This window comes from Bombina bombina, chromosome 3 (assembly GCF_027579735.1).
Source record: "Bombina bombina isolate aBomBom1 chromosome 3, aBomBom1.pri, whole genome shotgun sequence".
Taxonomy (NCBI): Eukaryota; Metazoa; Chordata; class Amphibia; order Anura; family Bombinatoridae; genus Bombina; species Bombina bombina.
The window spans coordinates 1059690181-1059717186 of record NC_069501.1 but is presented as its reverse complement, the minus strand read 5'-3'; the positions used below and the strand labels follow the sequence as shown (position 1 = coordinate 1059717186).

At 41.4% G+C, this 27006-nt stretch overlaps 1 protein-coding gene across 1 annotated transcript in view; it reads left to right on the top strand.

The window, feature by feature from the left end:
• The window catches only part of ESPL1 (extra spindle pole bodies like 1, separase), an 810416-nt gene that overhangs the window by 279091 nt on the left and 504319 nt on the right, over positions 1 to 27006 (top strand). Inside the window, exons 9-10 of the mRNA XM_053708312.1 lie at positions 3928 to 4069; positions 16490 to 16643. Of these exons, the coding sequence (XP_053564287.1) occupies positions 3928 to 4069; positions 16490 to 16643 (296 nt within the window). The remainder of the gene's footprint in view (positions 1 to 3927; positions 4070 to 16489; positions 16644 to 27006) is intronic.

Here is a 27006-nt window from a genome sequence, read left to right as displayed (position 1 = left end):
CACCTTATGTGTTCCCGCCATTTCCTCTCATCCCCAGGCTGATAGCCAGGATCAAGCAGGAGAGGGCGTCGGTGATCTTGATAGCTCCTGCGTGGCCACGCAGGACTTGGTATGCAGATCTGGTGAATATGTCATCGGCTCCACCTTGGAAGCTACCTTTGAGACGAGACCTTCTTGTTCAGGGTCCGTTCGAACATCCGAATCTGGTTTCACTCCAGCTGACTGCTTGGAGATTGAACGCTTGATTTTATCGAAGCGAGGATTCTCAGATTCTGTGATCGATACTCTTGTTCAGGCCAGAAAGCCTGTGACTAGAAAGATTTACCACAAAATTTGGAAAAAATATATCTGTTGGTGTGAATCTAAAGAATTCCCTTGGGACAAGGTTAAGATTCCTAGGATTCTATCCTTCCTTCAAGAAGGATTGGAAAAAGGATTATCTGCAAGTTCCCTGAAGGGACAGATTTCTGCCTTGTCGGTATTACTTCACAAAAAGCTGGCAGCTGTGCCAGATGTTCAAGCCTTTGTTCAGGCTCTGGTTAGAATCAAGCCTGTTTACAAACCTTTGACTCCTCCTTGGAGTCTCAATTTAGTTCTTTCAGTTCTTCAGGGGGTTCCGTTTGAACCCTTACATTCCGTTGATATTAAGTTATTATCTTGGAAAGTTTTGTTTTTAGTTGCGATTTCTTCTGCTAGAAGAGTCTCAGAATTATCTGCTCTGCAGTGTTCTCCTCCTTATCTGGTGTTCCATGCAGATAAGGTGGTTTTACGTACTAAACCTGGTTTTCTTCCAAAAGTTGTTTCTAACAAAAACATTAACCAGGAGATTATCGTACCTTCTCTGTGTCCAAAACCAGTTTCAAAGAAGGAACGTTTGTTGCACAATTTGGATGTTGTTCGCGCTCTAAAATTCTATTTAGATGCTACAAAGGATTTTAGACAAACATCTTCCTTGTTTGTTGTTTATTCAGGTAACAGGAGAGGTCAAAAAGCAACTTCTACCTCTCTCTCTTTTTGGATTAAAAGCATCATCAGATTGGCTTACGAGACTGCCGGACGGCAGCCTCCCGAAAGAATCACAGCTCATTCCACTAGGGCTGTGGCTTCCACATGGGCCTTCAAGAACGAGGCTTCTGTTGATCAGATATGTAGGGCAGCGACTTGGTCTTCACTGCACACTTTTACCAAATTTTACAAGTTTGATACTTTTGCTTCTTCTGAGGCTATTTTTGGGAGAAAGGTTTTGCAAGCCGTGGTGCCTTCCATTTAGGTGACCTGATTTGCTCCCTCCCTTCATCCGTGTCCTAAAGCTTTGGTATTGGTTCCCACAAGTAAGGATGACGCCGTGGACCGGACACACCTATGTTGGAGAAAACAGAATTTATGTTTACCTGATAAATTTCTTTCTCCAACGGTGTGTCCGGTCCACGGCCCGCCCTGGTTTTTTTAATCAGGTCTGATATTTTATTTTCTTTAACTACAGTCACCACGGTACCATATGGTTTCTCCTATGCAAATATTCCTCCTTAACGTCGGTCGAATGACTGGGGTAGGCGGAGCCTAGGAGGGATCATGTGACCAGCTTTGCTGGGCTCTTTGCCATTTCCTGTTGGGGAAGAGAATATCCCACAAGTAAGGATGACGCCGTGGACCGGACACACCGTTGGAGAAAGAAATTTATCAGGTAAACATAAATTCTGTTTTATGCTTACCTGATAAATTTATTTCTCTTGTAGTGTATCCAGTCCACGGCCCGCCCTGTCACTTTAAGGCAGGTAATTTTTTCATTTGAACTACAGTCACCACTGCACCCTATGGTTTTTCCTTTCTCTGCATGTTTTCGGTCGAATGACTGAATATGGCAGTTAGGGGAGGAGCTATATAGCAGCTTTGCTGTGGGTGGACTCTTGCAGCTTCCTGTTGGGAAGGAGAATATATTCCATAAGTAATGGATGATCCGTGGACTGGATACACTACAAGAGAAATAAATTTATCAGGTAAGCATAAATTATGTTTTTATCAAAGCGTAGCTTCTCTGAGTCAGTCATTGATACCTTAATACAGGCACGAAAGCCTGTCGCCAGGAAAATCTACCATAAGATATGGCGTAAATATCTTTATTGGTGTGAATCCAAGAATTACTCATGGAGTAAGGTTAGGATTCCTAGGATATTGTCCTTTCTCCAAGAGGGTTTGGAAAAAGTATTATCTATTCTTTTACATAAGCGTCTGGCAGATGTTCCAGACGTTCAGGCATTTTGTCAGGCTTTGGTTAGAATCAAACCTGTGTTTAAACCTGTTGCTCCCCCATGGAGCTTAAACTTAGTTCTTAATGTTCTTCAAGGGGTTTTCGTTTGAACCTCTTCATTCCATAGATATCAAACTTTTATCTTGGAAAGTTCTGTTTTTGATGGCTATTTCCTCGGCTCGTAGAGTATCCGAGTTATCTGCTTTACAATGTGATTCTCCTTATCTGATTTTCCATGCAGATAAAGTAGTTATGCGTACAAAACCTGGGTTTTTACCTAAGGTGGTATCTAATAAGAATATCAATCAAGAGATTGTTGTTCCATCATTGTGTCCTAATCCTTCTTCTAAGAAGGAACGTCTTTTACATAATCTGGACGTGGTCCGTGCTTTAAAGTTTTACTTACAAGCTACTAAAGATTTTCGTCAAACATCTACTTTGTTTGTTGCTTACTCTGGACAGAGGAGAGGTCAAAAGGCTTCGGCAACCTCTTTCTTTTTGGCTAAGAAGCATAATACGCTTAGCCTATGAGACTGCTGGACAGCAGCCCCCTGAAAGGATTACAGCTCATTCCACTAGAGCTGTGGCTTCCACCTGGGCCTTTAAAAATGAGGCTTCTGTTGAACAGATTTGCAAAGCGGCGACTTGGTCTTCGCTTCATAACTTTTCAAAATTCTATAAATTTTATACCTTTGCTTCTTCGGAGGCTGTTTTTGGGAGAGAGGTTCTACAGGCAGTGGTTCCTTCCATTTAAGTACCTGCCTTGTCCCTCCCTTCATCCGTGTAATATAGCTTTGGTATTGGTATCCCACAAGTAATAGATGATCCGTGGACTGGATACACCTTACAAGAGAAAACACAATTTATGCTTACCTGATAAATTTATTTCTCTTGTGGTGTATCCAGTCCACGGCCCGCCCTGTCAGTTTAAGGCAGGTCAAAATTTTGATTTAAACTCCTTTCTCGGCTTGTTTCGGTCGAATGACTGGATATGGCAGTTAGGGGAGGAGCTATATAGCAGCTCTGCTGTGGGTTTCCTCTTGCAACTTCCTGTTGGGAAGAAGAATATCCCACAAGTAATGGATGATCCGTGGACTGGATACACCACAAGAGAAATACATTTATCAGGTAAGCATAAATTGTGTTTTTGCTTCTTCGGAGGCTATTTTTGGGAGAAAGGTTTTACAGGCAGTGGTACCTTCCGTTTAAGTATCTGCCTTGTCCCTCCCTTCATCCGTGTCCTAAAGCTTTGGTATTGGTATCCCACAAGTTAGGATGAATCTGTGGATTCGGTACATCATGCAAAAGAAAACAAAATTTATGCTTACCTGATAAATTTCTTTCTTTTGCGATGTACCGAGTCCACGGCCCGCCCTGTCTATTCAAGACAGACAGTATTATTTTTTTATGTAAACTTCAGTCACCTCTGCACCTTATAGTTTCTCCTTTTGTTCCTTGGCCTTCGGTCGAATGACTGGGGGGTGGAGTTAAGGGAGGAGCTATATAGACAGCTCTGCTGTGGTGCTCTCTTTGCTACTTCCTGTCAGGAAGGTCAATATCCCACAAGTTAGGATGAATCCGTGGACTCGGTACATCGCAAAAGAAAGAAATTTATCAGGTAAGCATACATTTAGTTTTTTTTAAGCTTGTGGAGAATTAGCCTTTTTTTTTCTGTGTAGCTCTGCCTTGGACGCTGTTGAGGAATGTCTCAGACTTCTTGAATCTACATCAGCAGAGCTGAATAATCCACTTTTACTGGACACTAAAGCTAAGGCTCTTCTTTGGTGGTATATCTGCACACTTGAAGCCAAATTACAAGAGGTATGTAATGCTAATGTCGCTAGCAAAGATCTATTTTATGTGCTGAGATCTCTGTAGAAATTGGTGGTCCCCCCCCCCCCCCCCCCCTTCTTTTCTAATGGGAGAGTCCACAAATTAATTCATAACCTATTGGAAATACTTGCCAGGATAAGGCAAAGAAACCCCAAACAGAGCATTAAATATCCCTCCCGCTTCCCCTACCCTCCCCGTAGTTCTTTGCCTCGTTTCATTGAGGTAGGCAGAGAGGTGCTCTGCTGAAGATTCAAATTTTATTGTCCTCAATGGATTGTTTACTGCAAGAGAGGGCAGGGTAGTTTTGGAAACTATGTAATCTTCTTAGAGTTTTGGGGGGTGTTAACCTCTGGATGTCGCAGGGAAGTTCCTTTGCCTCATCCAGTGTCATGCCGTTTTCTCCCCTTGTAGACAATCCGTGTTAGTTATGCTGATTTGCCTTTGTTTTTCAGGACTCTTTCAGGATGCAAGGAGATACGTCTTGGTTTTTAATTCCTGTTTCATGGTTTGTTGCCTAAATAGATATGGAAATATCAGAGTATTTGTCATCATGAATATTAAAGGGCCAAAGATCCTAAGGCAATATCATCAGATTGCATACTTAGGTCTCCAGAGAGAAAGGGGTTACTTTTAAGGTGTATTACATCTGTACTACAATCTCATTCTGGGGGCCCTGGTGTACAGGCGTCTTGAGGTCTCCCTGCAACTTCATTCTACCCCTGGACGCTCTGCAGACTCTCAGGCCTCAGTATGCCCAGATATACCAGTATTAGATCCACAATAGGCACTTTCTAGTCCGGCACATGCTGTTCTGTTCCAACCTCAATCTCTTTTTTTTCTCATGATTTTGCAGCCCAGTTACAATCTGTGGTTTTCGGATGCCCTAAGTGCTATGTCAGTTACTGGTAAAAGGAAAATTAAACACTGTTCCTCTGTTTCTAGAACCAGCAGATTTGTTGTAGCTGCAGCAGTTGGCCAACTGCATTTTTCTAAAGATGACGATTCCTCTGCTGATTCTGAAGAACTTTCATCCTCTAATTCCTCTGGAGAATCAGAAAGGGATTCTGAAGTTTTAGATTTAAAATTGAACATCTAAGATAATTACTTAAAGAAGGTGTTGAGCACGTTAGGCGTACTTGAGTCAAAAACCTCAGAGGAAAAGCAGGTACATAAATTAGATATGGTGTTTAAACCAAAGTTTAAAATGCCCTGAAGTGTTCCCAGTATCGTCATTGGTGGCAGACTTTATAACCAAGGAATGGGAAAAGCCTGGTGTCCTCTTTTCACCTTCTCCAAGCTTTATGAGGATGTTTCCTGTACTGGATAACCATTTTGAAATTTGGAATACAGTACCTAAGGTAGATGGTGCCTTTTCCACCCTTGCTAATCCCCCTGCAGGACAGTACGTGCTTTAAAGACTCTATGGATAGGAAGTTAGAGGGATATCTGAGAGAGGTCTTTCTACAGGGTGGCTTGCTTTTCCAACCTGCTGTAGGTATTGTTGCCGTGACGGGGGCTGCCATTTTGGTGCAACACTTTATCTGAACTGATTTCAGTGGAATCTCCCTTGAAAGAATTGGCTGTTTTTAGGGCCTGAATATGGTCATGAATATCCTCCATTTGTGATGCCATCATCCAGATCAGTCAATTCAATGCCAAAAATTTCTGGATTCGCTGTACTAGCCAGTAGAGCACTCTGGCTAAAATCTTGGTCAGCAGACATGGTTCTCTAGTCTAGATTGTTTTCCTTGGCCTTTAAATAATCCATATTTGGCTTTGGTTCGGACTCCATCATTTCTTTGGTCCAGTGCTTTTCTTCCTCAGGGTAAGAAAGCTAGAACTAAGGGACCTCCTATCGGATGTATTTGCTCCTTTTATCAGAACATGAGACAGAGGAGTGCTTCAACAGCCAAATCTGAGATGCTCAGGATTACCTGGAAACCAAATCCAGTGTGGAAAAAGAACAAACAGCCAAGAAGTCAATCCCAGACAACAAGTCGGTATGAAGGGTCAGCCCCCAATCTGGGATCAGGTCAAGTAGGGGGCAGATAATCTCTGTTTCAGAAGGTTTGAGCTCAGTCTATTTAGGACTCTTGGGTTCTGGACATCACATCTCAAAATTACAAAATAAGTAAGGGGAAGATTTGCTCCTTTTTTCAAAGATCTCGGGGAAACCAGAAAAAATAATAGCCTTCCTGTGCTTTGTAGATGATCTGATTTCTATGGGGGTTGTTGTCCACGTACCTCAGGTAGAGAAGGGAAAAAGAGTTTTATTCAAACCTTTTAATCGTTCCCAAAAAGGAGGGGAACCTATCATCCTATTTTAGATCTAAAAGTGCCTCAACAAATTCTTAAGGGTACCTTCAGTCAAGATGGACTATAACGTCCATGCTTACTCTCGTGCCGGAGGGTCAGTTCATGACCACTATAGATTTGAAGGATGTATTTCTTCACATTCCTATTCACATAGATCATTATCAGTATCTCTATTTTGCTTTTCTGGACAAGCATTACCAGTTCATAGGTCTTCCATTTTGGTTTAGCTTCGACCTCAAGGATTTTCAGAAAGGTTCTGGGGGCTCTCTTGGAAGTAGTCAGACAACAGGGGATTGCGATGGCGCCATACTTGAGCGACATCTTGGTTCAGGCACCATCTTTACATTTAGCAACATCTCACACAGAAAAGTTACTCTGGTATCTTCAGACGCATGGCTAGTAATTAAATTTGGAGAAGAGTTCCCTCATCCCAATAACAAGAATGAACTTTCTGGGGATCCTCATGGATTCTATCAGCATGCCTATCTATCTCACAGATCAACACGGACAAGCTTCAGGCTGTCTGCCGTCTAATTCAATCCATTCCTCGTGTTTCGTTGGCTTAATGCATGGAGGTGTGGTAGGTCTTATGATTGCGGCTTTGGATGTTATTCCTTTTGCTCGCTTGCATCTGAGACCTCTTCGGTTATTTATGCTCAAGCAATGGAACGGTAATCATTTAGACCTGTCAAGTTATATCTCTGATTCTGGAGACGAGAGAGTCTCTTTCCTGGTGGCTTTCTCAGGAACCTGTTCTCCAGGGTATGGGTTTTATGCGCCCATCCTGGGGGATCCTAACAGATGCAAGTCTGACAGATTGGGGGTGCCGCGTGTGGGGACTCTGAGACCTGGGGGGGTTCTTGGAGCCTAGAGGAAGCTATCCTTCCAATTAACATTCTGAAACTGAGGGCCATTTTTAATGCTCTTCAGTCGTAGCCTCAGTTGTGTTCCGTCCGTTTTTTTTTATTCAATTCCAATTGGACGTGCCTATGGCCTATGTCAATCACCAGGGCGGAACTCACAGCTCTCTGGCAATGCTGGAGGTGTCTTGCATCCTTCATTGGGAAGAGACATATCAATGTCAAATGTCAGCCATCCACATTCCAGGCGTGGACAATTGTGATTCAGATTTCTTGAGCAGAGACTTTGCACTCCGGGTAATGATCTCTAAACCAGGTTTTTTTTTCAAGATCACCTGCAGGTGGGGGTGCCCGGAGATAAAGCTGATTGCTTTCCACCTCAATGCCAAACTACTGAGGTACAGATCAAGATTGGGAGATCCTTAGGTGGAGTTGGTGGACTCCTTATCAGTTACTTGGCATTTCAGTCTAGTGTATCTTTTTCTTCCAATTGTTCTACTCCCTCGAGTAATAGCTTGAATCAAACAGGAGGATATTTCAGAGATTCTGTAAGCTCCTGTGTGGTCACGCAGAACTTGATATGCAGACCTTGTGAGAATGTCTAGTCCTCCATGGTGGCTGCCTCAGAGGCCGGATGTTCTTTCGCAAGGTCTGTTCTGTCAATATCTAGATTGTCTGCATAGAGATTGAACGCTAGTTTTGTCTTAGAGTATTCTCTGAGGTGGTGATTGGTAACTGGCTTTCTAGCCTAAACCAGAGTATCAGACATATTTACCATAAGGTGTGGAGGGCTTATTTGTCTTGATGTGCAAACTGTGGGTTCTCTTGGCACAAGGTTATCCTTCAGTTTCTACAAGATGTTTTAGAGAATGGGCTTTCGGTCAGATTTCGCTTTCTGTTTTGTTGGCACGTTTGTCAGATGTTCAGCTGTTTTTTTTCTGAGCTATTGCTAGAATTAGGCCTGTTTTCAATCCTATTGCTCCTCCATAGAGCCTTAATCTTGTTCTTAGAGTTCAACAGGCTCTGTTTGAGCCTATGCATTATATTGATAGGAAATTACTTATTTGTAAAGTGTTGTTTGTTATTTCTTCTGCTCGAAGAGTTTTAGAATTGTCTGCCCTCCAGTGTTATCCACTTTATTCATTCGGATAAGGTTGCACTTCGGACAGAGATGGGTTTTTTGCCTAAGGTGTTTCTACTCACAATATCAATCAAGAAATGCATTGTTCCATCTCTTTGCCCCAATCCTCCTTCCTCTAAAGATATGCTGTTACATAATCTGGATGATGTTTGAGCTTTTAAGTTCTATCTTCATGCTACCAAGGATTTTCGTCAGTCAACTTCTTTGTTTACCCTGTAGTCTGGTAAGTGAAAAGGTCAGAAAGCCACAGCTGTTACCCTTGCCTTCTGGCTCAGAAGTTTGATTTGTATGGCTTATATAGAAGCCGGTCAGCAGCCTCCATCAGCAATTAAGGCACATTCTACTTGTGCGGTGTCTTCTTTCTGGGCCTTCATGAATGAGGCTTCAGATTAACAGCATTGGCTGCTACTTGGTCTTTGTTGCATACTTTTACAAAATGTTACAGGTTGATGTTTTTGCCTCAGCGGTGGTGCCTAGTACTTAAGACTGACCCCCCCCCCCCCCCTTTAATAATTTTCGTGGACTTCACATCTTGGTTATTGGTTTCCCATAGGTTATGAATGAATTTGTGAACTTTCACTGCCATTAGAAAGAAAATATAATTTATGCTTACCTGATGAATTATTATTATAATTATTTCTTTATTGGCAGTGAAAGTCTGTGAACCTGTTCTGATTTTTGTAATGGCGGCAGTCTTTGGCACCTTTGTACCGCTCTACTTTTCATTATCCTTAGCTAGGGAAAAGTGGGAGGGATATATAATGCTCTGTTTGGGGTGTCTTTGCCTGCTCCTGGTGGCCAGGTGAAGTATTTCCCATAAGTTATGAATAAATTTATGGACTCGCTGCCAAGAAAAACTATTTATCAGGTAAGCATTAATTTCTCCAACATAGGTGTGTCCGGTCCACGGCGTCATCCTTACTTGTGGGATATTCTCTTCCCCAACAGGAAATGGCAAAGAGCCCAGCAAAGCTGGTCACATGATCCCTCCTAGGCTCCGCCTACCCCAGTCATTCTCTTTGCCGTTGTACAGGCAACATCTCCACGGAGATGGCTTAGAGTTTTTTAGTGTTTAACTGTAGTTTTTATTATTCAATCAAGAGTTTGTTATTTTAAAATAGTGCTGGTATGTACTATTTACTCTGAAACAGAAAAGAGATGAAGATTTCTGTTTGTATGAGGAAAATGATTTTAGCAACCGTTACTAAAATCCATGGCTGTTCCACACAGGACTGTTGAGAGGAATTAACTTCAGTTGGGGGAACAGTGAGCAGTCTCTTGCTGCTTGAGGTATGACACATTCTAACAAGACGATGTAATGCTGGAAGCTGTCATTTTCCCTATGGGATCCGGTAAGCCATGTTTATTAAGATAGTAAATAAGGGCTTCACAAGGGCTTATTAAGACTGTAGACTTTTTCTGGGCTAAATCGATTCATATATTACACATATTTAGCCTTGAGGAATCATTTAATCTGGGTATTTTGGTAAAATTATATCGGCAGGCACTGTTTTAGACACCTTATTCTTTAGGGGCTTTCCCTAATCATAGGCAGAGCCTCATTTTCGCGCCGGTATTGCGCACTTGTTTTTGAGAGGCATGACATGCAGTCGCATGTGTGAGGAGCTCTGATACATAGAAAAGACTTTCTGAAGGCGTCATTTGGTATCGTATTCCCCTTTGGGCTTGGTTGGGTCTCAGCAAAGCAGATACCAGGGACTGTAAAGGGGTTAAAGTTAAAAACGGCTCCGGTTCCGTTATTTTAAGGGTTAAAGCTTCCAAATTTGGTGTGCAATACTTTTAAGGCTTTAAGACACTGTGGTGAAATTTTGGTGAATTTTGAACAATTCCTTCATATTTTTTCGCAATTGCAGTAATAAAGTGTGTTCAGTTTAAAATTTAAAGTGACAGTAACGGTTTTATTTTAAAACGTTTTTTGTACTTTGTTATCAAGTTTATGCCTGTTTAACATGTCTGAACTACCAGATAGACTGTGTTCTGAATGTGGGGAAGCCAGGGTTCCTTCTCATTTAAATAAATGTGATTTATGTGACAATGAAAATGATGCCCAAGATGATTCCTCAAGTGAGGGGAGTAAGCATGGTACTGCATCATTCCCTCCTTCGTCTACACGAGTCTTGCCCACTCAGGAGGCACCTAGTACATCTAGCGCGCCAATACTCCTTACTATGCAACAATTAACGGCTGTAATGGATAATTCTATCAAAAACATTTTAGCCAAAATGCCCACTTATCAGCGTAAGCGCGACTGCTCTGTTTTAGATACTGAAGAGCATGACGACGCTGATGATAATGGTTCTGAAATGCCCCTGCACCAGTCTGATGGGGCCAGGGAGGTTTTGTCTGAGGGAGAAATTTCAGATTCAGGGAAAATTTCTCAACAAGCTGAACCCGATGTGATTACATTTAAATTTAAGTTGGAACATCTCCGCGCTCTGCTTAAGGAGGTATTATCCACTCTGGATGATTGTGAGAATTTGATCATCCCAGAGAAACTATGTAAAATGGACAAGTTCCTAGAGGTCCCGGGGCTCCCAGAAGCTTTTCCTATACCCAAGCGGGTGGCGGACATTGTAAATAAAGAATGGGAAAGGCCCGGTATACCTTTCGTCCCTCCCCCCATATTTAAAAAATTGTTTCCTATGGTCGACCCCAGAAAGGACTTATGGCAGACAGTCCCCAAGGTCGAGGGAGCGGTTTCCACTTTAAACAAACGCACCACTATACCCATAGAAGATAGTTGTGCTTTCAAAGATCCTATGGATAAAAAATTAGAAGGTTTACTTAAAAAGATGTTTTTTCAGCAGGGTTACCTTCTACAACCAATTTCATGCATTGTCCCTGTCACTACAGCCGCGTGTTTCTGGTTCGATGAGCTAGTAAAGGCGGTCGATAGTGATTCTCCTCCTTATGAGGAGATTATGGACAGAATCCGTGCTCTCAAATTGGCTAATTCTTTCACCCTAGACGCCACTTTGCAATTGGCTAGGTTAGCGGCTAAGAATTCTGGGTTTGCTATTGTGGCGCGCAGAGCGCTTTAGTTGAAATCTTGGTCAGCTGATGCGTCTTCCAAGAACAAACTACTTAACATTCCTTTCAAGGGGAAAACGCTGTTTGGCCCTGACTTGAAAGAGATTATCTCTGATATCACTGGGGGTAAGGGCCACGCCCTTCCTCAGGATCGGTCTTTCAAGGCCAAAAATAAACCTAATTTTCGTCCCTTTCGTAGAAACGGACCAGCCCAAAGTGCTACGTCCTCTAAGCAAGAGGGTAATACTTCTCAAGCCAAGCCAGCTTGGAGACCAATGCAAGGCTGGAACAAGGGAAAGCAGGCCAAGAAACCTGCCACTGCTACCAAGACAGCATGAAATGTTGGCCCCCGATCCGGGACCGGATCTGGTGGGGGGCAGACTCTCTCTCTTTGCTCAGGCTTGGGCAAGAGATGTTCTGGATCCTTGGGCACTAGAAATAGTCTCCCAAGGTTATCTTCTGGAATTCAAGGGGCTTCCCCCAAGGGGGAGGTTCCACAGGTCTCAGTTGTCTTCAGACCACATAAAAAGACAGGCATTCTTACATTGTGTAGAAGACCTGTTAAAAATGGGAGTGATTCATCCTGTTCCATTAGGAGAACAAGGGATGGGGTTCTACTCCAATCTGTTCATAGTTCCCAAAAAAGAGGGAACGTTCAGACCAATCTTAGATCTCAAGATCTTAAACAAGTTTCTCAAGGTTCCATCGTTCAAAATGGAAACCATTCGAACAATTCTTCCTTCCATCCAGGAAGGTCAATTCATGACCACAGTGGATTTAAAGGATGCGTATCTACATATTCCTATCCACAAGGAACATCATCGGTTCCTAAGGTTCGCATTCCTGGACAAGCATTACCAGTTCGTGGCGCTTCCTTTCGGATTAGCCACTGCTCCAAGGATTTTCACAAAGGTACTAGGGTCCCTTCTAGCGGTGCTAAGACCAAGGGGCATTGCAGTAGTACCTTACTTGGACGACATTCTGATTCAAGCGTCGTCCCTTCCTCAAGCAAAGGCTCACACGGACATAGTCCTGGGCTTTCTCAGATCTCACGGATGGAAAGTGAACGTGGAAAAGAGTTCTCTATCTCCGTCGACAAGAGTTCCCTTCTTGGGAACAATAATAGACTCCTTAGAAATGAGGATTTTTCTGACAGAGGCCAGAAAAACAAAACTTCTAAACTCTTGTCAAACACTTCATTCCGTTCCTCTTCCTTCCATAGCGCAGTGCATGGAAGTAATAGGTTTGATGGTAGCGGCAATGGACATAGTTCCTTTTGCGCGCATTCATCTAAGACCATTACAACTGTGCATGCTCAGTCAGTGGAATGGGGACTATACAGACTTGTCTCCGAAGATACAAGTAAATCAGAGGACCAGAGACTCACTCCGTTGGTGGCTGTCCCTGGACAACCTGTCACAAGGGATGACCTTCCGCAGACCAGAGTGGGTCATTGTCACGACCGACGCCAGTCTGATGGGCTGGGGCGCGGTCTGGGGATCCCTGAAAGCTCAGGGTCTTTGGTCTCGGGAAGAATCTCTTCTACCGATAAATATTTGGAACTGAGAGCGATATTCAATGCTCTCAAGGCTTGGCCTCAGCTAGCGAGGGCCAAGTTCATACGGTTTCAATCAGACAACATGACGACTGTTGCGTACATCAACCATCAGGGGGGAACAAGGAGTTCCCTGGCGATGGAAGAAGTGACCAAAATCATTCAATGGGCGGAGACTCGCTCCTGCCACCTGTCTGCAATCCACATCCCAGGAGTGGAAAATTGGGAAGCGGATTTTCTGAGTCGTCAGACATTGCATCCGGGGGAGTGGGAACTCCATCCGGAAATCTTTGCCCAAATCACTCAACTGTGGGGCATTCCAGACATGGATCTGATGGCCTCTCGTCAGAACTTCAAGGTTCCTTGCTACGGGTCCAGATCCAGGGATCCCAAGGCGACTCTAGTAGATGCACTAGTAGCACCTTGGACCTTCAAACTAGCTTATGTATTCCCGCCGTTTCCTCTCATCCCCAGGCTGGTAGCCAGGATCAATCAGGTGAGGGCGTCGGTGATCTTGATAGCTCCTGCGTGGCCACGCAGGACTTGGTATGCAGATCTGGTGAATATGTCATCGGCTCCACCATGGAAGCTACCTTTGAGACGAGACCTTCTTGTTCAAGGTCCGTTCGAACATCCGAATCTGGTCTCACTCCAGCTGACTGCTTGGAGATTGAACGCTTGATCTTATCAAAGCGAGGGTTCTCAGATTCTGTTATTGATACTCTTGTTCAGGCCAGAAAGCCTGTAACTAGAAAAATTTACCACAAAATTTGGAAAAAATATATCTGTTGGTGTGAATCTAAAGGATTCCCTTGGGACAAGGTTAAGATTCCTAAGATTCTATCCTTCCTTCAAGAAGGATTAGAAAAAGGATTATCTGCAAGTTCCTTGAAGGGACAGATTTCTGCCTTGTCTGTGTTACTTCACAAAAAGCTGGCAGCTGTGCCAGATGTTCAAGCCTTTGTTCAGGCTCTGGTTAGAATCAAGCCTGTTTACAAACCTTTGACTCCTCCTTGGAGTCTCAACTTAGTTCTTTCAGTTCTTCAGGGGGTTCCGTTTGAACCCTTACATTCCGTTGATATTAAGTTATTATCTTGGAAAGTTTTGTTTTTGGTTGCAATTTCTTCTGCTAGAAGAGTTTCAGAATTATCTGCTCTGCAGTGTTCTCCTCCTTATCTGGTGTTCCATGCAGATAAGGTGGTTTTACGTACTAAACCTGGTTTTCTTCCAAAAGTTGTTTCTAACAAAAACATTAACCAGGAGATAGTCGTGCCTTCTCTGTGTCCGAAACCAGTTTCGAAGAAGGAACGTTTGTTGCACAATTTGGATGTTGTTCGCGCTCTAAAATTCTATTTAGATGCTACAAAGGATTTTAGACAAACATCTTCCTTGTTTGTTGTTTATTCTGGTAAAAGGAGAGGTCAAAAAGCAACTTCTACCTCTCTCTCTTTTTGGATTAAAAGCATCATCAGATTGGCTTACGAGACTGCCGGACGGCAGCCTCCTGAAAGAATCACAGCTCATTCCACTAGGGCTGTGGCTTCCACATGGGCCTTCAAGAACGAGGATTCTGTTGATCAGATATGTAGGGCAGCGACTTGGTCTTCACTGCACACTTTTACCAAATTTTACAAGTTTGATACTTTTGCTTCTTCTGAGGCTATTTTTGGGAGAAAGGTTTTGCAAGCCGTGGTGCCTTCCATTTAGGTGACCTGATTTGCTCCCTCCCTTCATCCGTGTCCTAAAGCTTTGGTATTGGTTCCCACAAGTAAGGATGACGCCGTGGACCGGACACACCTATGTTGGAGAAAACAGAATTTATGTTTACCTGATAAATTACTTTCTCCAACGGTGTGTCCGGTCCACGGCCCGCCCTGGTTTTTTAATCAGGTCTGATAATTTATTTTCTTTAACTACAGTCACCACGGTATCATATGGTTTCTCCTATGCAAATATTCCTCCTTAACGTCGGTCGAATGACTGGGGTAGGCGGAGCCTAGGAGGGATCATGTGACCAGCTTTGCTGGGCTCTTTGCCATTTCCTGTTGGGGAAGAGAATATCCCACAAGTAAGGATGACGCCGTGGACCGGACACACCGTTGGAGAAAGTAATTTATCAGGTAAACATAAATTCTGTTTTTATGTGTGTATATGTATACACACACACATTTATATTACTATATATATATATATATATATATATATATATATATATATATATATATATATATGTGTGTGTGTGTGTCACTTTATTAGGTACACCTCGCTAGTACTGTGTTGGTCCACCTTTTGCCTTCAGAACTGCCTTAGCCCCCCTTTTGCCTTCAGAACTGCCTTAATTCTTTGTGGCATAGATTCAACAAGGTGTTGGAAACATTCCTCAGAGATTTTGGTCCATATTGAGATGATGGCATCACCCAGTTGCTGCAGATTTGTCGACTGCACATCCATGATGCAAATCTCCCTTTCCACCACATCCCAAAGGTGCTCTATTGGATTGAGATCTGGTGACTGTGGAGGCCATTGGAGTACAGTGAACTCATTGTCATGTTTAAGATGATTTGAGCTTTGTGACATGGTGCATTATCCTACTGGAAGTAACCATCAGAAGATGGGTACACTGTAGTCCTAAAGGGATGGACATGGTCAGCAAAAATACTTCGGTAGACTGTGGCGTTTAACCAATGCTCAATTAGTACTAATGGTCCCAAAGTGTGCCAAACAAATGTCCCCCACACCATTACACCACCAGCCTGAACCGTTTTATTTAAGGCAGGATGGGTCCATGCTTTCATGTTTACGCAAAATTCTGACCCTACCATCTGAATGTCGCAGCTGAAATCAAGACTCATCAGGCCAGGCAACGTTTTTCCAATCTTCTATTGTCAAATTTTGGTGAGCCTGTGCAAATTGTAGCCTCAGTTTCCTGTTCTTTGCTAACAGGAGTGGCACCCAGTGTGGTCTTCTGCTGCTGTAGCCCATCTGCTTCAAGGTTCGACGTGTTGTGCGTTCAGAGATGGTATTCTGGATTCCTTGGTTGTAATGAGTGGTTATTTGAGTTACTGTTGCCTTTCTATCATCTCCAACCAGTCTGCCCATTCTCCTGACCTCTGACATCAACAAAACATTTTTGTCCACACAACTGCCGCTCACTGGATATTTTCTCTTTTTTCGGATCCTTCTCTGCTGATCTACTGGAATTTTCACGCACAACCACCTCTAGGGTTAACAGTTTTTTAAATACTCAGACCAGCCCGTCTGGCACCAACAACCATGCCACATTCAAAGTCACTTAAATTCCCTGTCTTCACCGCATCTAGATGCCTAAATGCATTGAGTTGCTGCCATGTCATTGGCAGATTAGCAATTTGTGTTACCAAGCAATTCAACAGGTGTACCTAATAAAGTGGTCTGTGTGTGTAAAATCATTGTGGGCGTTTCAGTCCTGTGCTTTCTATTTATAGTCTGTCTATAATTTTAACTAGGGCTTGGAAGTTCAGCGGCGTAAAGCTAAGGATGACACGCAGCAGCCTTGGACTGGTGTAGAATATGAACCTAATGATCTCAATTATGAAGATAAACTCCATGATGATCTGTCTGTGAGAGATGGGATCTGTTTCACTCTGGCAGGGGAAGCAGGTAAAGTATCAGCTCTGACAAACAACAACTACATTATTTCCAATGTAACTGTATGTTATCTATTTAACAATTTGTGTGCATTTAAAGGGATTTATTTATTTCTAGAGAGATATCTTTCTATTTCAGCCAGATTTATCATCCATGGGTTTTTTGTACGGTGAGGTCCTTCAAAGAGAGGACCCGGTGCACATCCTATGACCCTGCAAAATGCACAGCCCTGGGTGCTCAATAGCACTCACAGGCAGATGCACATTCCCCAGAGACCCAGGCAATTAACGCCAGACAAGTCTGATTAAGAGCATGCATTGTTTCCGTAGCACATTTTCATTCCATATGTATGCTTTGCTCTTTATTAGCTGTTAAAGGAAATAGTTGTGTTTAATTTAATTCCTATTGCATGGATAGTACACGATTCCATTCATTACTGTTGGGAAATTCACCACCTGGCCACCAGGAGGTGGCAGACACAGCCCAGCCAGAGCTTAAAGGGACAGTCATTCCCTATTTGAATCATGAAAGTGTTTTTTTGTTTTTTTTTTGTTTATTTTGGACTTGTCATTTTAAACAACTTTACACTTTACTTTTATCACCAATTTTGCTTTGTTCTTTTGGTATTCTTAGTTGAAAGCTAATCCTAAGAAGTTCATATGCTTATTTCTTAGAACTTGAAGATGGTGCTCTGAAGAGATTTGATTTTAAAGTTCTTTTAATGGGTAGTTTTTCTTCAAGATAGGACTGGGTTTAATGTTGTCCATGTAAACCTCTTAGTCAGAGTATTGGTAGCTGCTGGATGTTGCAGGGAATTTTCTCTGTCCTCCTCCCAGCAATCTGTGCTAACAACCCCACCTGGCAACCAGTGTTAACTTACACTGCTTTCCTTTCTATCTCAGGTCCCTGTCAGACCTGGAAGTGCTGTGTCTGCACCACAGCAGAGGCTAAAGGTAAGTATCTTTCTTTCATGTAATTAGCAAGAGTCCATGAGCTAGTGACGTATGGGATATACATTCCTACCAGGAGGGGCAAAGTTTCCCAAACCTCAAAATGCCTACAAATACACCCCTCACCACACCCACAAATCAGTTTTACAAACTTTGCCTCCTATAGAGGTGGTGAAGTAAGTTTGTGCTAGATTCTACGTTGATATGCGCTCCGCAGCAGGTTGGAGCCCAGTTTTCCTCTCAGCGTGCAGTGAATGTCAGAGGGATGTGAGGAGAGTATTGCCTATTTGAATTCAATGATCTCCTTCTACGGGGTCTATTTCATAGGTTCTCTGTTATCGCTCGTAGAGATTCATCTCTTACCTCCCTTTTCAGATCGACGATATACTCTTATATATATATACCATTACCTCTGCTGATTTTCGTTTCAGTACTGGTTTGGCTTTCTACAACATGTAGATGAGTGTCCTGGGGTAAGTAAGTCTTATTTTCTGTGACACTCTAAGCTATGGTTGGGCACTTTTTTATAAAGTTCTAAATATATGTATTCAAACATTTATTTGCCTTGACTCAGGATGTTCAACATTCCTTATTTCAGACAGTCAGTTTCATATTTGGGATAATGCATTTGAATCAATCATTTTTTTCTTACCTTAAAATTTGACTTTTTCCCTGTGGGCTGTTAGGCTCGCGGGGGCTGAAAATGCTTCATTTTATTGCGTCATTCTTGGCGCAAATTTTTTTTTTCTGTTTCCGGCGTCATACGTGTCGCCGGATGTTGGGTCATTTTTGACGTTCTTTTGCGCCAAAAGTGTCGGCGTTCCGGATGTGGCGTCATTTTTGGCGCCAAAAGCATTTAGGCGCCAAATAATGTGGGCGTCTTATTTGGCGCTAAAAAAAATATGGGCGTCACTTTTGTCTCCACATTATTTAAGTCTCATTATTTATTGCTTCTGGTTGCTAGAAGCTTGTTCACTGGCATTTTTTCCCATTCCTGAAACTGTCATTTAAGGAATTTGATTAATTTTGCTTTATATGTTGTTTTTTCTATTACATATTTCAAGATGTCCCACGTTGCAACGGAGTCAGAAGATACTTCTGGAAAATCGCTGCCTGGTGCTGGAGCTACCAAAGCTAAGTGTATCTGCTGTAAACTTTTGGTAGCTATTCCTCCAGCTGTTGTTTGTGTTGAATGTCATGACAAACTTGTTAATGCAGATAATATTTCCTTTAGTAAAGTTTCATTACCTGTTGCTGTTCCGTCAACATCTAATACTCAGAGTGTTCCTGATAACATAAGAGATTTTGTTTCTAAATCCATTAAGAAGGCTATGTCTGTTATTCCTCCTTCTAGTAAACATAAAAAGTCTTTTAAAACTTCTCATTGTTCAGATGAATTTTTAAATGAACATCATCATTCTGATTCTGATAGTGGTTCTTCTGGTTCAGAGGATTCTGTCTCAGAGGTTGATGCTGATAAATCTTCATATTTATTTAAAATGGAATTTATTCGTTCTTTACTTAAAGAAGTCCTAATTGCATTAGAAATTGAGGATTCTGGTCCTCTTGATACTAAATCTAAACGTTTAGATAAGGTTTTTAAATCTCCTGTAGTTATTCCAGAAGTTTTTTCCTGTTCCTGGTGCTATTTCTGAAGTAATTTCCAGGGAATGGAATAATTTGGGTAATTCATTTACTCCTTCTAAACGTTTTAAGCAATTATATCCTGTGCCATCTGACAGATTAGAGTTTTGGGACAAAATCCCTAAGGTTGATGGGGCTGTCTCTACTTTTGCTAAGCTTTTTTGTGTTCAGGTAATCTTCTTAGACCTGCTATATCTTTGGCGGATGTTGCTGCAGCTTCAACTTTTTGGTTGGAAGCTTTAGCGCAACAAGTAACAGATCATAATTCTCATAGCATTATTATTCTGCTTCAACATGCTAATAATTTTATTTGTGATGCCATCTTTGATATCATTAGAGTTGATGTCAGGTATATGTCTCTAGCTATTTTAGCTAGAAGAGCTTTATGGCTTAAAACTTGGAATGCTGATATGTCTTCTAAGTCTACTCTGCTTTCCCTTTCTTTCCAGGGTAATAAATTATTTGGTTCTCAGTTGGATTCTATTATCTCAACTGTTACTGGAGGGAAAGAAACTTTTTTACCACAGGATAAAAAGTCTAAAGGTAAATTCAGGTCTAATAATTGTTTTCGTTCCTTTCGTCACAACAAGGAACAAAAGCCTGATCCTTCATCCTCAGGAGCGGTATCAGTTTGGAAACCATCTCCAGTCTGGAATAAATCCAAGCCTTTTAGAAAATCAAAGCCAGCTCCTAAGTCCACATGAAGTTGCGGCCCTCATTCCAGCTCAGCTGGTAGGGGGCAGATTACGTTTTTTTCAAAGAAATTTGGATCAATTCCGTTCACAATCTTTGGATTCAGAACATTGTTTCAGAAGGGTACAGAATTGGTTTCAAGATAAGACCTCCTGCAAAGAGATTTTTTCTTTCCCGTGTCCCAGTAAATCCAGCGAAGGCTCAAGCATTTCTGAAATGTGTTTCAGATCTAGAGTTGGCTGGAGTAATTATGCCAGTTCCAGTTCTGGAACAGGGGCTGGGGTTTTATTCAAATCTCTTCAATGTACCAAAGAAGGAGAATTCTTTCAGACCAGTTCTGGATTTAAAAATATTGAATCGTTATGTAAGGATACCAACATTCAAAATGGTAACTGTAAGGACTATCCTGCCTTTTGTTCAGCAAGGGCATTATATGTCTACAATAGATTTACAGGATGCATATCTGCATATTCTGATTCATCCAGTTCACTATCAGTTTCTGAGATTCTCTTTCCTAGACAAGCATTACCAGTTTGTGGCTCTGCCGTTTGACCTAGCAACAGCTCCAAGAATTTTTACAAAGGTTCTCGGTGCCCTTCTGTCTGTAATCAGAGAACAGGGTATTGTGGTATTTCCTTATTTGGACGATATCTTGGTACTTGCTCAGTCTTCACATTTAGCAGAATCTCATACGAATCGACTTGTGGTGTTTCTTCAAGATCATGGTTGGAGGATCAATTTACTAAAAAGTTAATTGATTCCTCAGACAAGGGTAACCTTTTTGGGTTTCCAGATAGATTCAGTGTCCATGACTCTATCTTTGACAGACAAGAGACGTCTAAAATTGATATCAGCTTGTCGAAACCTTCAGTTACAATCATTCCCTTCGGTAGCCTTATGCATGGAAATTCTAGGTCTTATGTCTGCTGCATCGGACGCGATCCCCTTTGCTCGTTTTCACAAGCGACCTCTTCAGCTCTGTATGCTGAACCAATGGTGCAGGGATTACACAAAGATATCTCAATTAATATCTTTAAAACCGATTGTACGATACTCTCTGACGTGGTGGACAGATCACCATTGTTTAGTTCAGGGGGCTTCTTTTGTTCTTCCGACCTGTACTGTAATTTCAACAGATGCAAGTCTTACAGGTTGGGGAGCTGTGTGGGGGTCTCTGACGGCACAAGGGGTTTGGGAATCTCAGGAGGTGAGATTACTGATCAATATTTTGGAACTCCGTGCAATTTTCAGAGCTCTTCAGTCTTGGCCTCTTCTAAAGAGAGAATCGTTCATTTGTTTTCAGACAGACAATGTCACATCTGTGGCATACATCAATCATCAAGGAGGGACTCACAGTCCTCTAGCTATGAAAGAAGTATCTCGAATTCTGGTTTGGGCGGAATCCAGCTCCTGTCTAGTTTCTGCGGTCCATATCCCAGGCATAGACAATTGGGAAGCGGATTATCTCAGTCGCCAAACGTTGCATCCTGGTGAATGGTCTCTTCACCCAGAGGTATTTTTTCAGATTGTTCAAATGTGGGGACTTCCAGAAATAGATCTGATGGCCTCTCATCTAAACAAGAAACTTCCCAGGTATCTGTCCAGATCCAGGGATCCTCAAGCGGAAGCAGTGGATGCATTGTCACTTCCTTGGAAGTATCATCCTGCCTATATCTTTCCGCCTCTAGTTCTTCTTCCAAGAGTGATCTCCAAGATTCTGAAGGAATGCTCGTTTGTTCTGCTGGTAGCTCCAGCATGGCCTCACAGGTTTTGGTATGCGGATCTTGTCCGGATGGCTTCTTGCCAACCGTGGACTCTTCCGTTAAGACCAGACCTTCTGTCGCAAGGTCCTTTTTTCCATCAGGATCTCAAATCCTTAAATTTCAAGGTATGGAGATTGAACGCTTGATTCTTAGTCAAAGAGTTTTCTCTGACTCTGTGATTAATACTATGTTACAGGCTTGTAAATCTGTATCTAGGGAGATATATTATAGACTCTGGAAGACTTGTATTTCTTGGTGTCTTTCTCATCATTTTTCCTGGTATTCTTTTAGAATTCCGAGAATTTTACAGTTTCTTCGGGATGGTTTGGATAAAGGTTTGTCTGCAAGTTCCTTGAAAGGACAAATCTCTGCTCTTTCTGTTCTTTTTCACAGAAAGATTGCTAATCCCTCTGATATTCATTGTTTTGTACAAGCTTTGGTTCGTATAAAACCTGTTATTAAGTCAATTTCTCCTCCTTGGAGTTTGAATTTGGTTCTGAGGGCTCTTCAAGCTCCTCCGTTTGAACCTATACATTCATTGGACATTAAATTACTTTCTTGGAAAGTTTTGTTCCTTTTGGCCATCTCTTCTGCCAGAAGAGTTTCTGAATTATCTGCTCTTTCTTGTGAATCTCCTTTTCTAATTTTTCACCAGGATAAGGCGGTGTTGCGAACTTCTTTTGAATTTTTACCTAAGGTTGTGAATTCCAACAACATTAGTAGAGAAATTGCGGTTCCTTCATTATGTCCTAATCCTAAGAATTCTAAGGAGAAATCATTGCATTCTTTGGATGTTGTTAGAGCTTTGAAATATTATGTTGAAGCTACTAAGTCTTTCCGAAAGACTTCTAGTCTATTTGTTATCTTTTCTGGTTCTAGAAAAGGCCAGAAAGCTTCTGCCATTTCTTTGGCATCTTGGTTGAAATCTTTAATTCATCTTGCCTATGTTGAGTCGGGTAAATCTCCGCCTCAAAGGATTACAGCTCATTCTACTAGGTCAGTTTCTACTTCCTGGGCGTTTAGGAATGAAGCTTCGATTGATCAGATTTGCAAAGCAGCAACTTGGTCCTCTTTGCATACTTTTACTAAATTCTACCATTTTGATGTATTTTCTTCTTCTGAAGCAGTTTTTGGTAGAAAAGTACTTCAGGCAGCGGTTTCAGTTTGAATCTTCTGCTTATGTTTTTCATTAAACTTTATTTTGGGTGTGGATTATTTTCAGCAGGAATTGGCTGTCTTTATTTTATCCCTCCCTCTCTAGTGACTCTTGCGTGGAAAGATCCACATCTTGGGTAATCATTATCCCATACGTGACTAGCTCATGGACTCTTGCTAATTACATGAAAGAAAACATAATTTATGTAAGAACTTACCTGATAAATTCATTTCTTTCATATTAGCAAGAGTCCATGAGGCCCACCCTTTTTTGGGGTGGTTATGATTTTTGTATAAAGCACAATTATTCCAATTCCTTATTTTATATGCTTTCGCACTTTTTTATCACCCCACTTCTTGGCTATTCGTTAAACTGAATTGAATTTTTACCTAAGGTTGTGAATTCCAACAACATTAGTAGAGAAATTGCGGTTCCTTCATTATGTCCTAATCCTAAGAATTCTAAGGAGAAATCATTGCATTCTTTGGATGTAGTTAGAGCTTTGAAATATTATGTTGAAGCTACTAAGACTTTCCGAAAGACTTCTAGTCTATTTGTTATCTTTTCCGGTTCCAGGAAAGGTCAGAAGGCCTCTGCCATTTCTTTGGCATCTTGGTTGAAATCTTTAATTCATCATGCTTATGTCGAGTCGGGTAAATCTCCGCCTCAGAGGATTACAGCACATTCTACTAGGTCAGTTTCTACTTCCTGGGCGTTTAGCAATGAAGCTTCGGTTGATCAGATTTGCAAAGCAGCAACTTGGTCTTCTTTGCATATTTTTTACTAAATTCTACCATTTTGATGTGTTTTCTTCTTCTGAAGCTGTTTTTGGTAGAAAAGTACTTCAGGCAGCTGTTTCAGTTTGAATCTTCTGCTTATATTTCTTTCATGTAATTAGCAAGAGTCCATGAGCTAGTGACGTATGGGATATACATTCCTACCAGGAGGGGCAAAGTTTCCCAAACCTCAAAATGCCTACAAATACACCCCTCACCACACCCACAAATCAGTTTTACAAACTTTGCCTCCTATGGAGGTGGTGAAGTAAGTTTGTGCTAGATTCTACGTTGATATGCGCTCCGCTGCAGGTTGGAGCCCGGTTTTCCTCTCAGCATGCAGTGAATGTCAGAGGGATGTGAGGAGAGTATTGCCTATTTTGAATGCAGTGATCTCCTTCTACGGGGTCTATTTCATAGGTTCTCTGTTATCGGTCGTAGAGATTCATCTCTTACCTCCCTTTTCAGATCGACGATATACTCTTATATATATATATATACCATTACCTCTGCTGATTTTCGTTTCAGTACTGGTTTGGCTTTCTACAAACATGTAGATGAGTGTCCTGGGGTAAGTAAGTCTTATTTTCTGTGACACTCTAAGCTATGGTTGGGCACTTTTTTAATAAAGTTCTAAATATATGTATTCAAACATTTATTTGCCTTGACTCAGGATGTTCAACATTCCTTATTTTCAGACAGTCAGTTTCATATTTGGGATAATGCACTTGAATCAATTATTTTTCTTACCTTAAAAATTTGACTTTTTTCCCTGTGGGCTGTTAGGCTCGCGGGGGCTGAAAATGCTTCATTTTATTGCGTCATTCTTGGCGCAGACTTTTTTGGCGCAAAAAATCTTTTCTGTTTCCGGCGTCATACGTGTCGCCGGAAGTTGCGTCATTTTTTACGTTCTTTTGCTCCAAAATTGTCGGCGTTCCGGACGTGGCGTCATTTTTGGCGCCAAAAGCATTTAGGCGCCAAATAATGTGGGCGTCTTATTTGGCGCTAACAAAATATGGGCGTCGCTTTTGTCTCCACATTATTTAAGTCTCATTTTTCTTTGCTTCTGGTTGCTAGAAGCTTGTTCTTTGGCATTTTTTCCCATTCCTGAAACTGTCATTTAAGGAATTTGATCAATTTTGCTTTATATGTTGTTTTTTCTCTTACATATTGCAAGATGTCTCACGTTGCATCTGAGTCCGAAGATACTTCAGGAAAATCGCTGTCTGGTGCTGGAACTACCAAAGCTAAGTGTATCTGCTGTAAACTTTTGGTAGCTGTTCCTCCAGCTGTTGTTTGTATTAATTGTCATGACAAACTTGTTAATGCTGATAATATTTCCTTTAGTAATGTACCATTACCTGTTGCAGTTCCATCAACATCTAATGTTCAGAATGTTCCTGATATCATAAGAGATTTTGTTTCTGAATCCATCTAGAAGGCTATGTCTGTTATTCCTCCTTCTAGTAAACATAAAAAATCTTTTAAAACTTCTCTTTATACAGATGAATTTTAAATGAACATCATCATTCTGATTCTAATGACTCTTCTGGTTCAGAGGATTCTGCCTCAGAGGTTGATGCTGATAAATCTTCATATTTATTTAAAATGGAATTTATTCGTTCTTTACTTAAAGAAGTACTAATTGCTTTAGAAATTGAGGATTCTGGTCCTCTTGATACTAAATCTAAACGTTTAGATAAGGTCTTTAAATCTCCTGTGGTTATTCCAGAAGTTTTTCCTGTTCCTGGTGCTATTTCTGAAGTAATTTCCAGAGAATGGAATAATTTGGGTAATTCATTTACTCCTTCTAAACGTTTTAAGCAATTCTATCCTGTGCCATCTGACAGATTAGAATTTTGGGACAAAATCCCTAAAGTTGATGGGGCTATTTCTACCCTTGCTAAACGTACTACTATTCCTACGTCAGATGGTACTTCCTTTAAGGATCTTTTAGATAGGAAAATTGAATCCTTTCTAAGAAAAGCTTATCTGTGTTCAGGTAATCTTCTTAGACCTGCTATATCATTGGCTGATGTTGCTGCAGCTTCATCTTTTTGGTTGGAAACTTTAGCGCAACAAGTAACAGATCATGATTCTCATAATATTATTATTCTTCTTCAACATGCTAATAATTTTATCTGTGATGCCATTTTTGATATTATCAGAGTTGATGTCAGGTTTATGTCTCTAGCTATTTTAGCTAGAAGAGCTTTATGGCTTAAAACTTGGAATGCTGATATGTCTTCTAAATCGACTCTACTTTCCATTTCTTTCCAGGGTAACAAATTATTTGGTTCTCAGTTGGATTCTATTATCTCAACTGTTTCTGGTGGGAAAGGAACTTTTTTACCACAGGATAAAAAATCTAAGGGTAAAAACAGGGCTAATAATCGTTTTTGTTCCTTTCATTTCAACGAAGAACAAAAGCTTGATCCTTCATCCTCAGGAGCAGTTTCAGTTTGGAAACCATCTCCAGTCTGGAATAAATCCAAGCCTTCTGGAAAAACAAAGCCAGCTTCTAAGTCCACATGAAGGTGCGGCCCTCATTCCAGCTCAGCTGGTAGGGGGCAGGTTACGTTTTTTCAAAGAAATTTGGATGAATTCTGTTCACAATCTTTGGATTCAGAACATTGTTTAAGAAGGGTACAGAATTGGTTTCAAGATAAGACCTCCTGCAAAGAGATTTTTTCTTTCCCGTGTCCCAGTAAATCCAGTGAAAGCTCAAGCATTTCTGAAATGTGTTTCAGATCTAGAGTTGGCTGGAGTAATTATGCCAGTTCCAGTTCTGGAACAGGGGCTGGGGTTTTATTCGAATCTCTTCATTGTACCAAAGAAGGAGAATTCCTTCAGACCAGTTCTGGATCTAAAAATATTAAATCGTTATGTAAGGATACCAACGTTCAAAATGGTAACTGTAAGGACTATCTTGCCTTTTGTTCAACAAGGGCATTATATGTCCACAATAGATTTACAGGATGCATATCTGCATATTCCGATTCATCCAGATCATTATCAGTTCCTGAGATTCTCTTTTCTGGACAAGCATTACCAGTTTGTGGCTCTGCCGTTTGGCCTAGCTACAGCTCCAAGAATTTTTACAAAGGTTCTCGGTGCCCTTCTGTCTGTAATCAGAGAACAGGGTATTGTGGTATTTCCTTATTTGGACGATATCTTGGTACTTGCTCAGTCTTTACATTTAGCAGAATCTCATACGAATCGACTTGTGTTGTTTCTTCAAGATCATGGTTGGAGGATCAATTCACTAAAAAGTTCATTGATTCCTCAGACAAGGGTAACCTTTCTGGGTTTCCAGATAGATTCAGTGTCCATGACTCTGTCTTTGACAGACAAGAGACGTCTAAAATTGATTTCAGCTTGTCGAAACCTTCG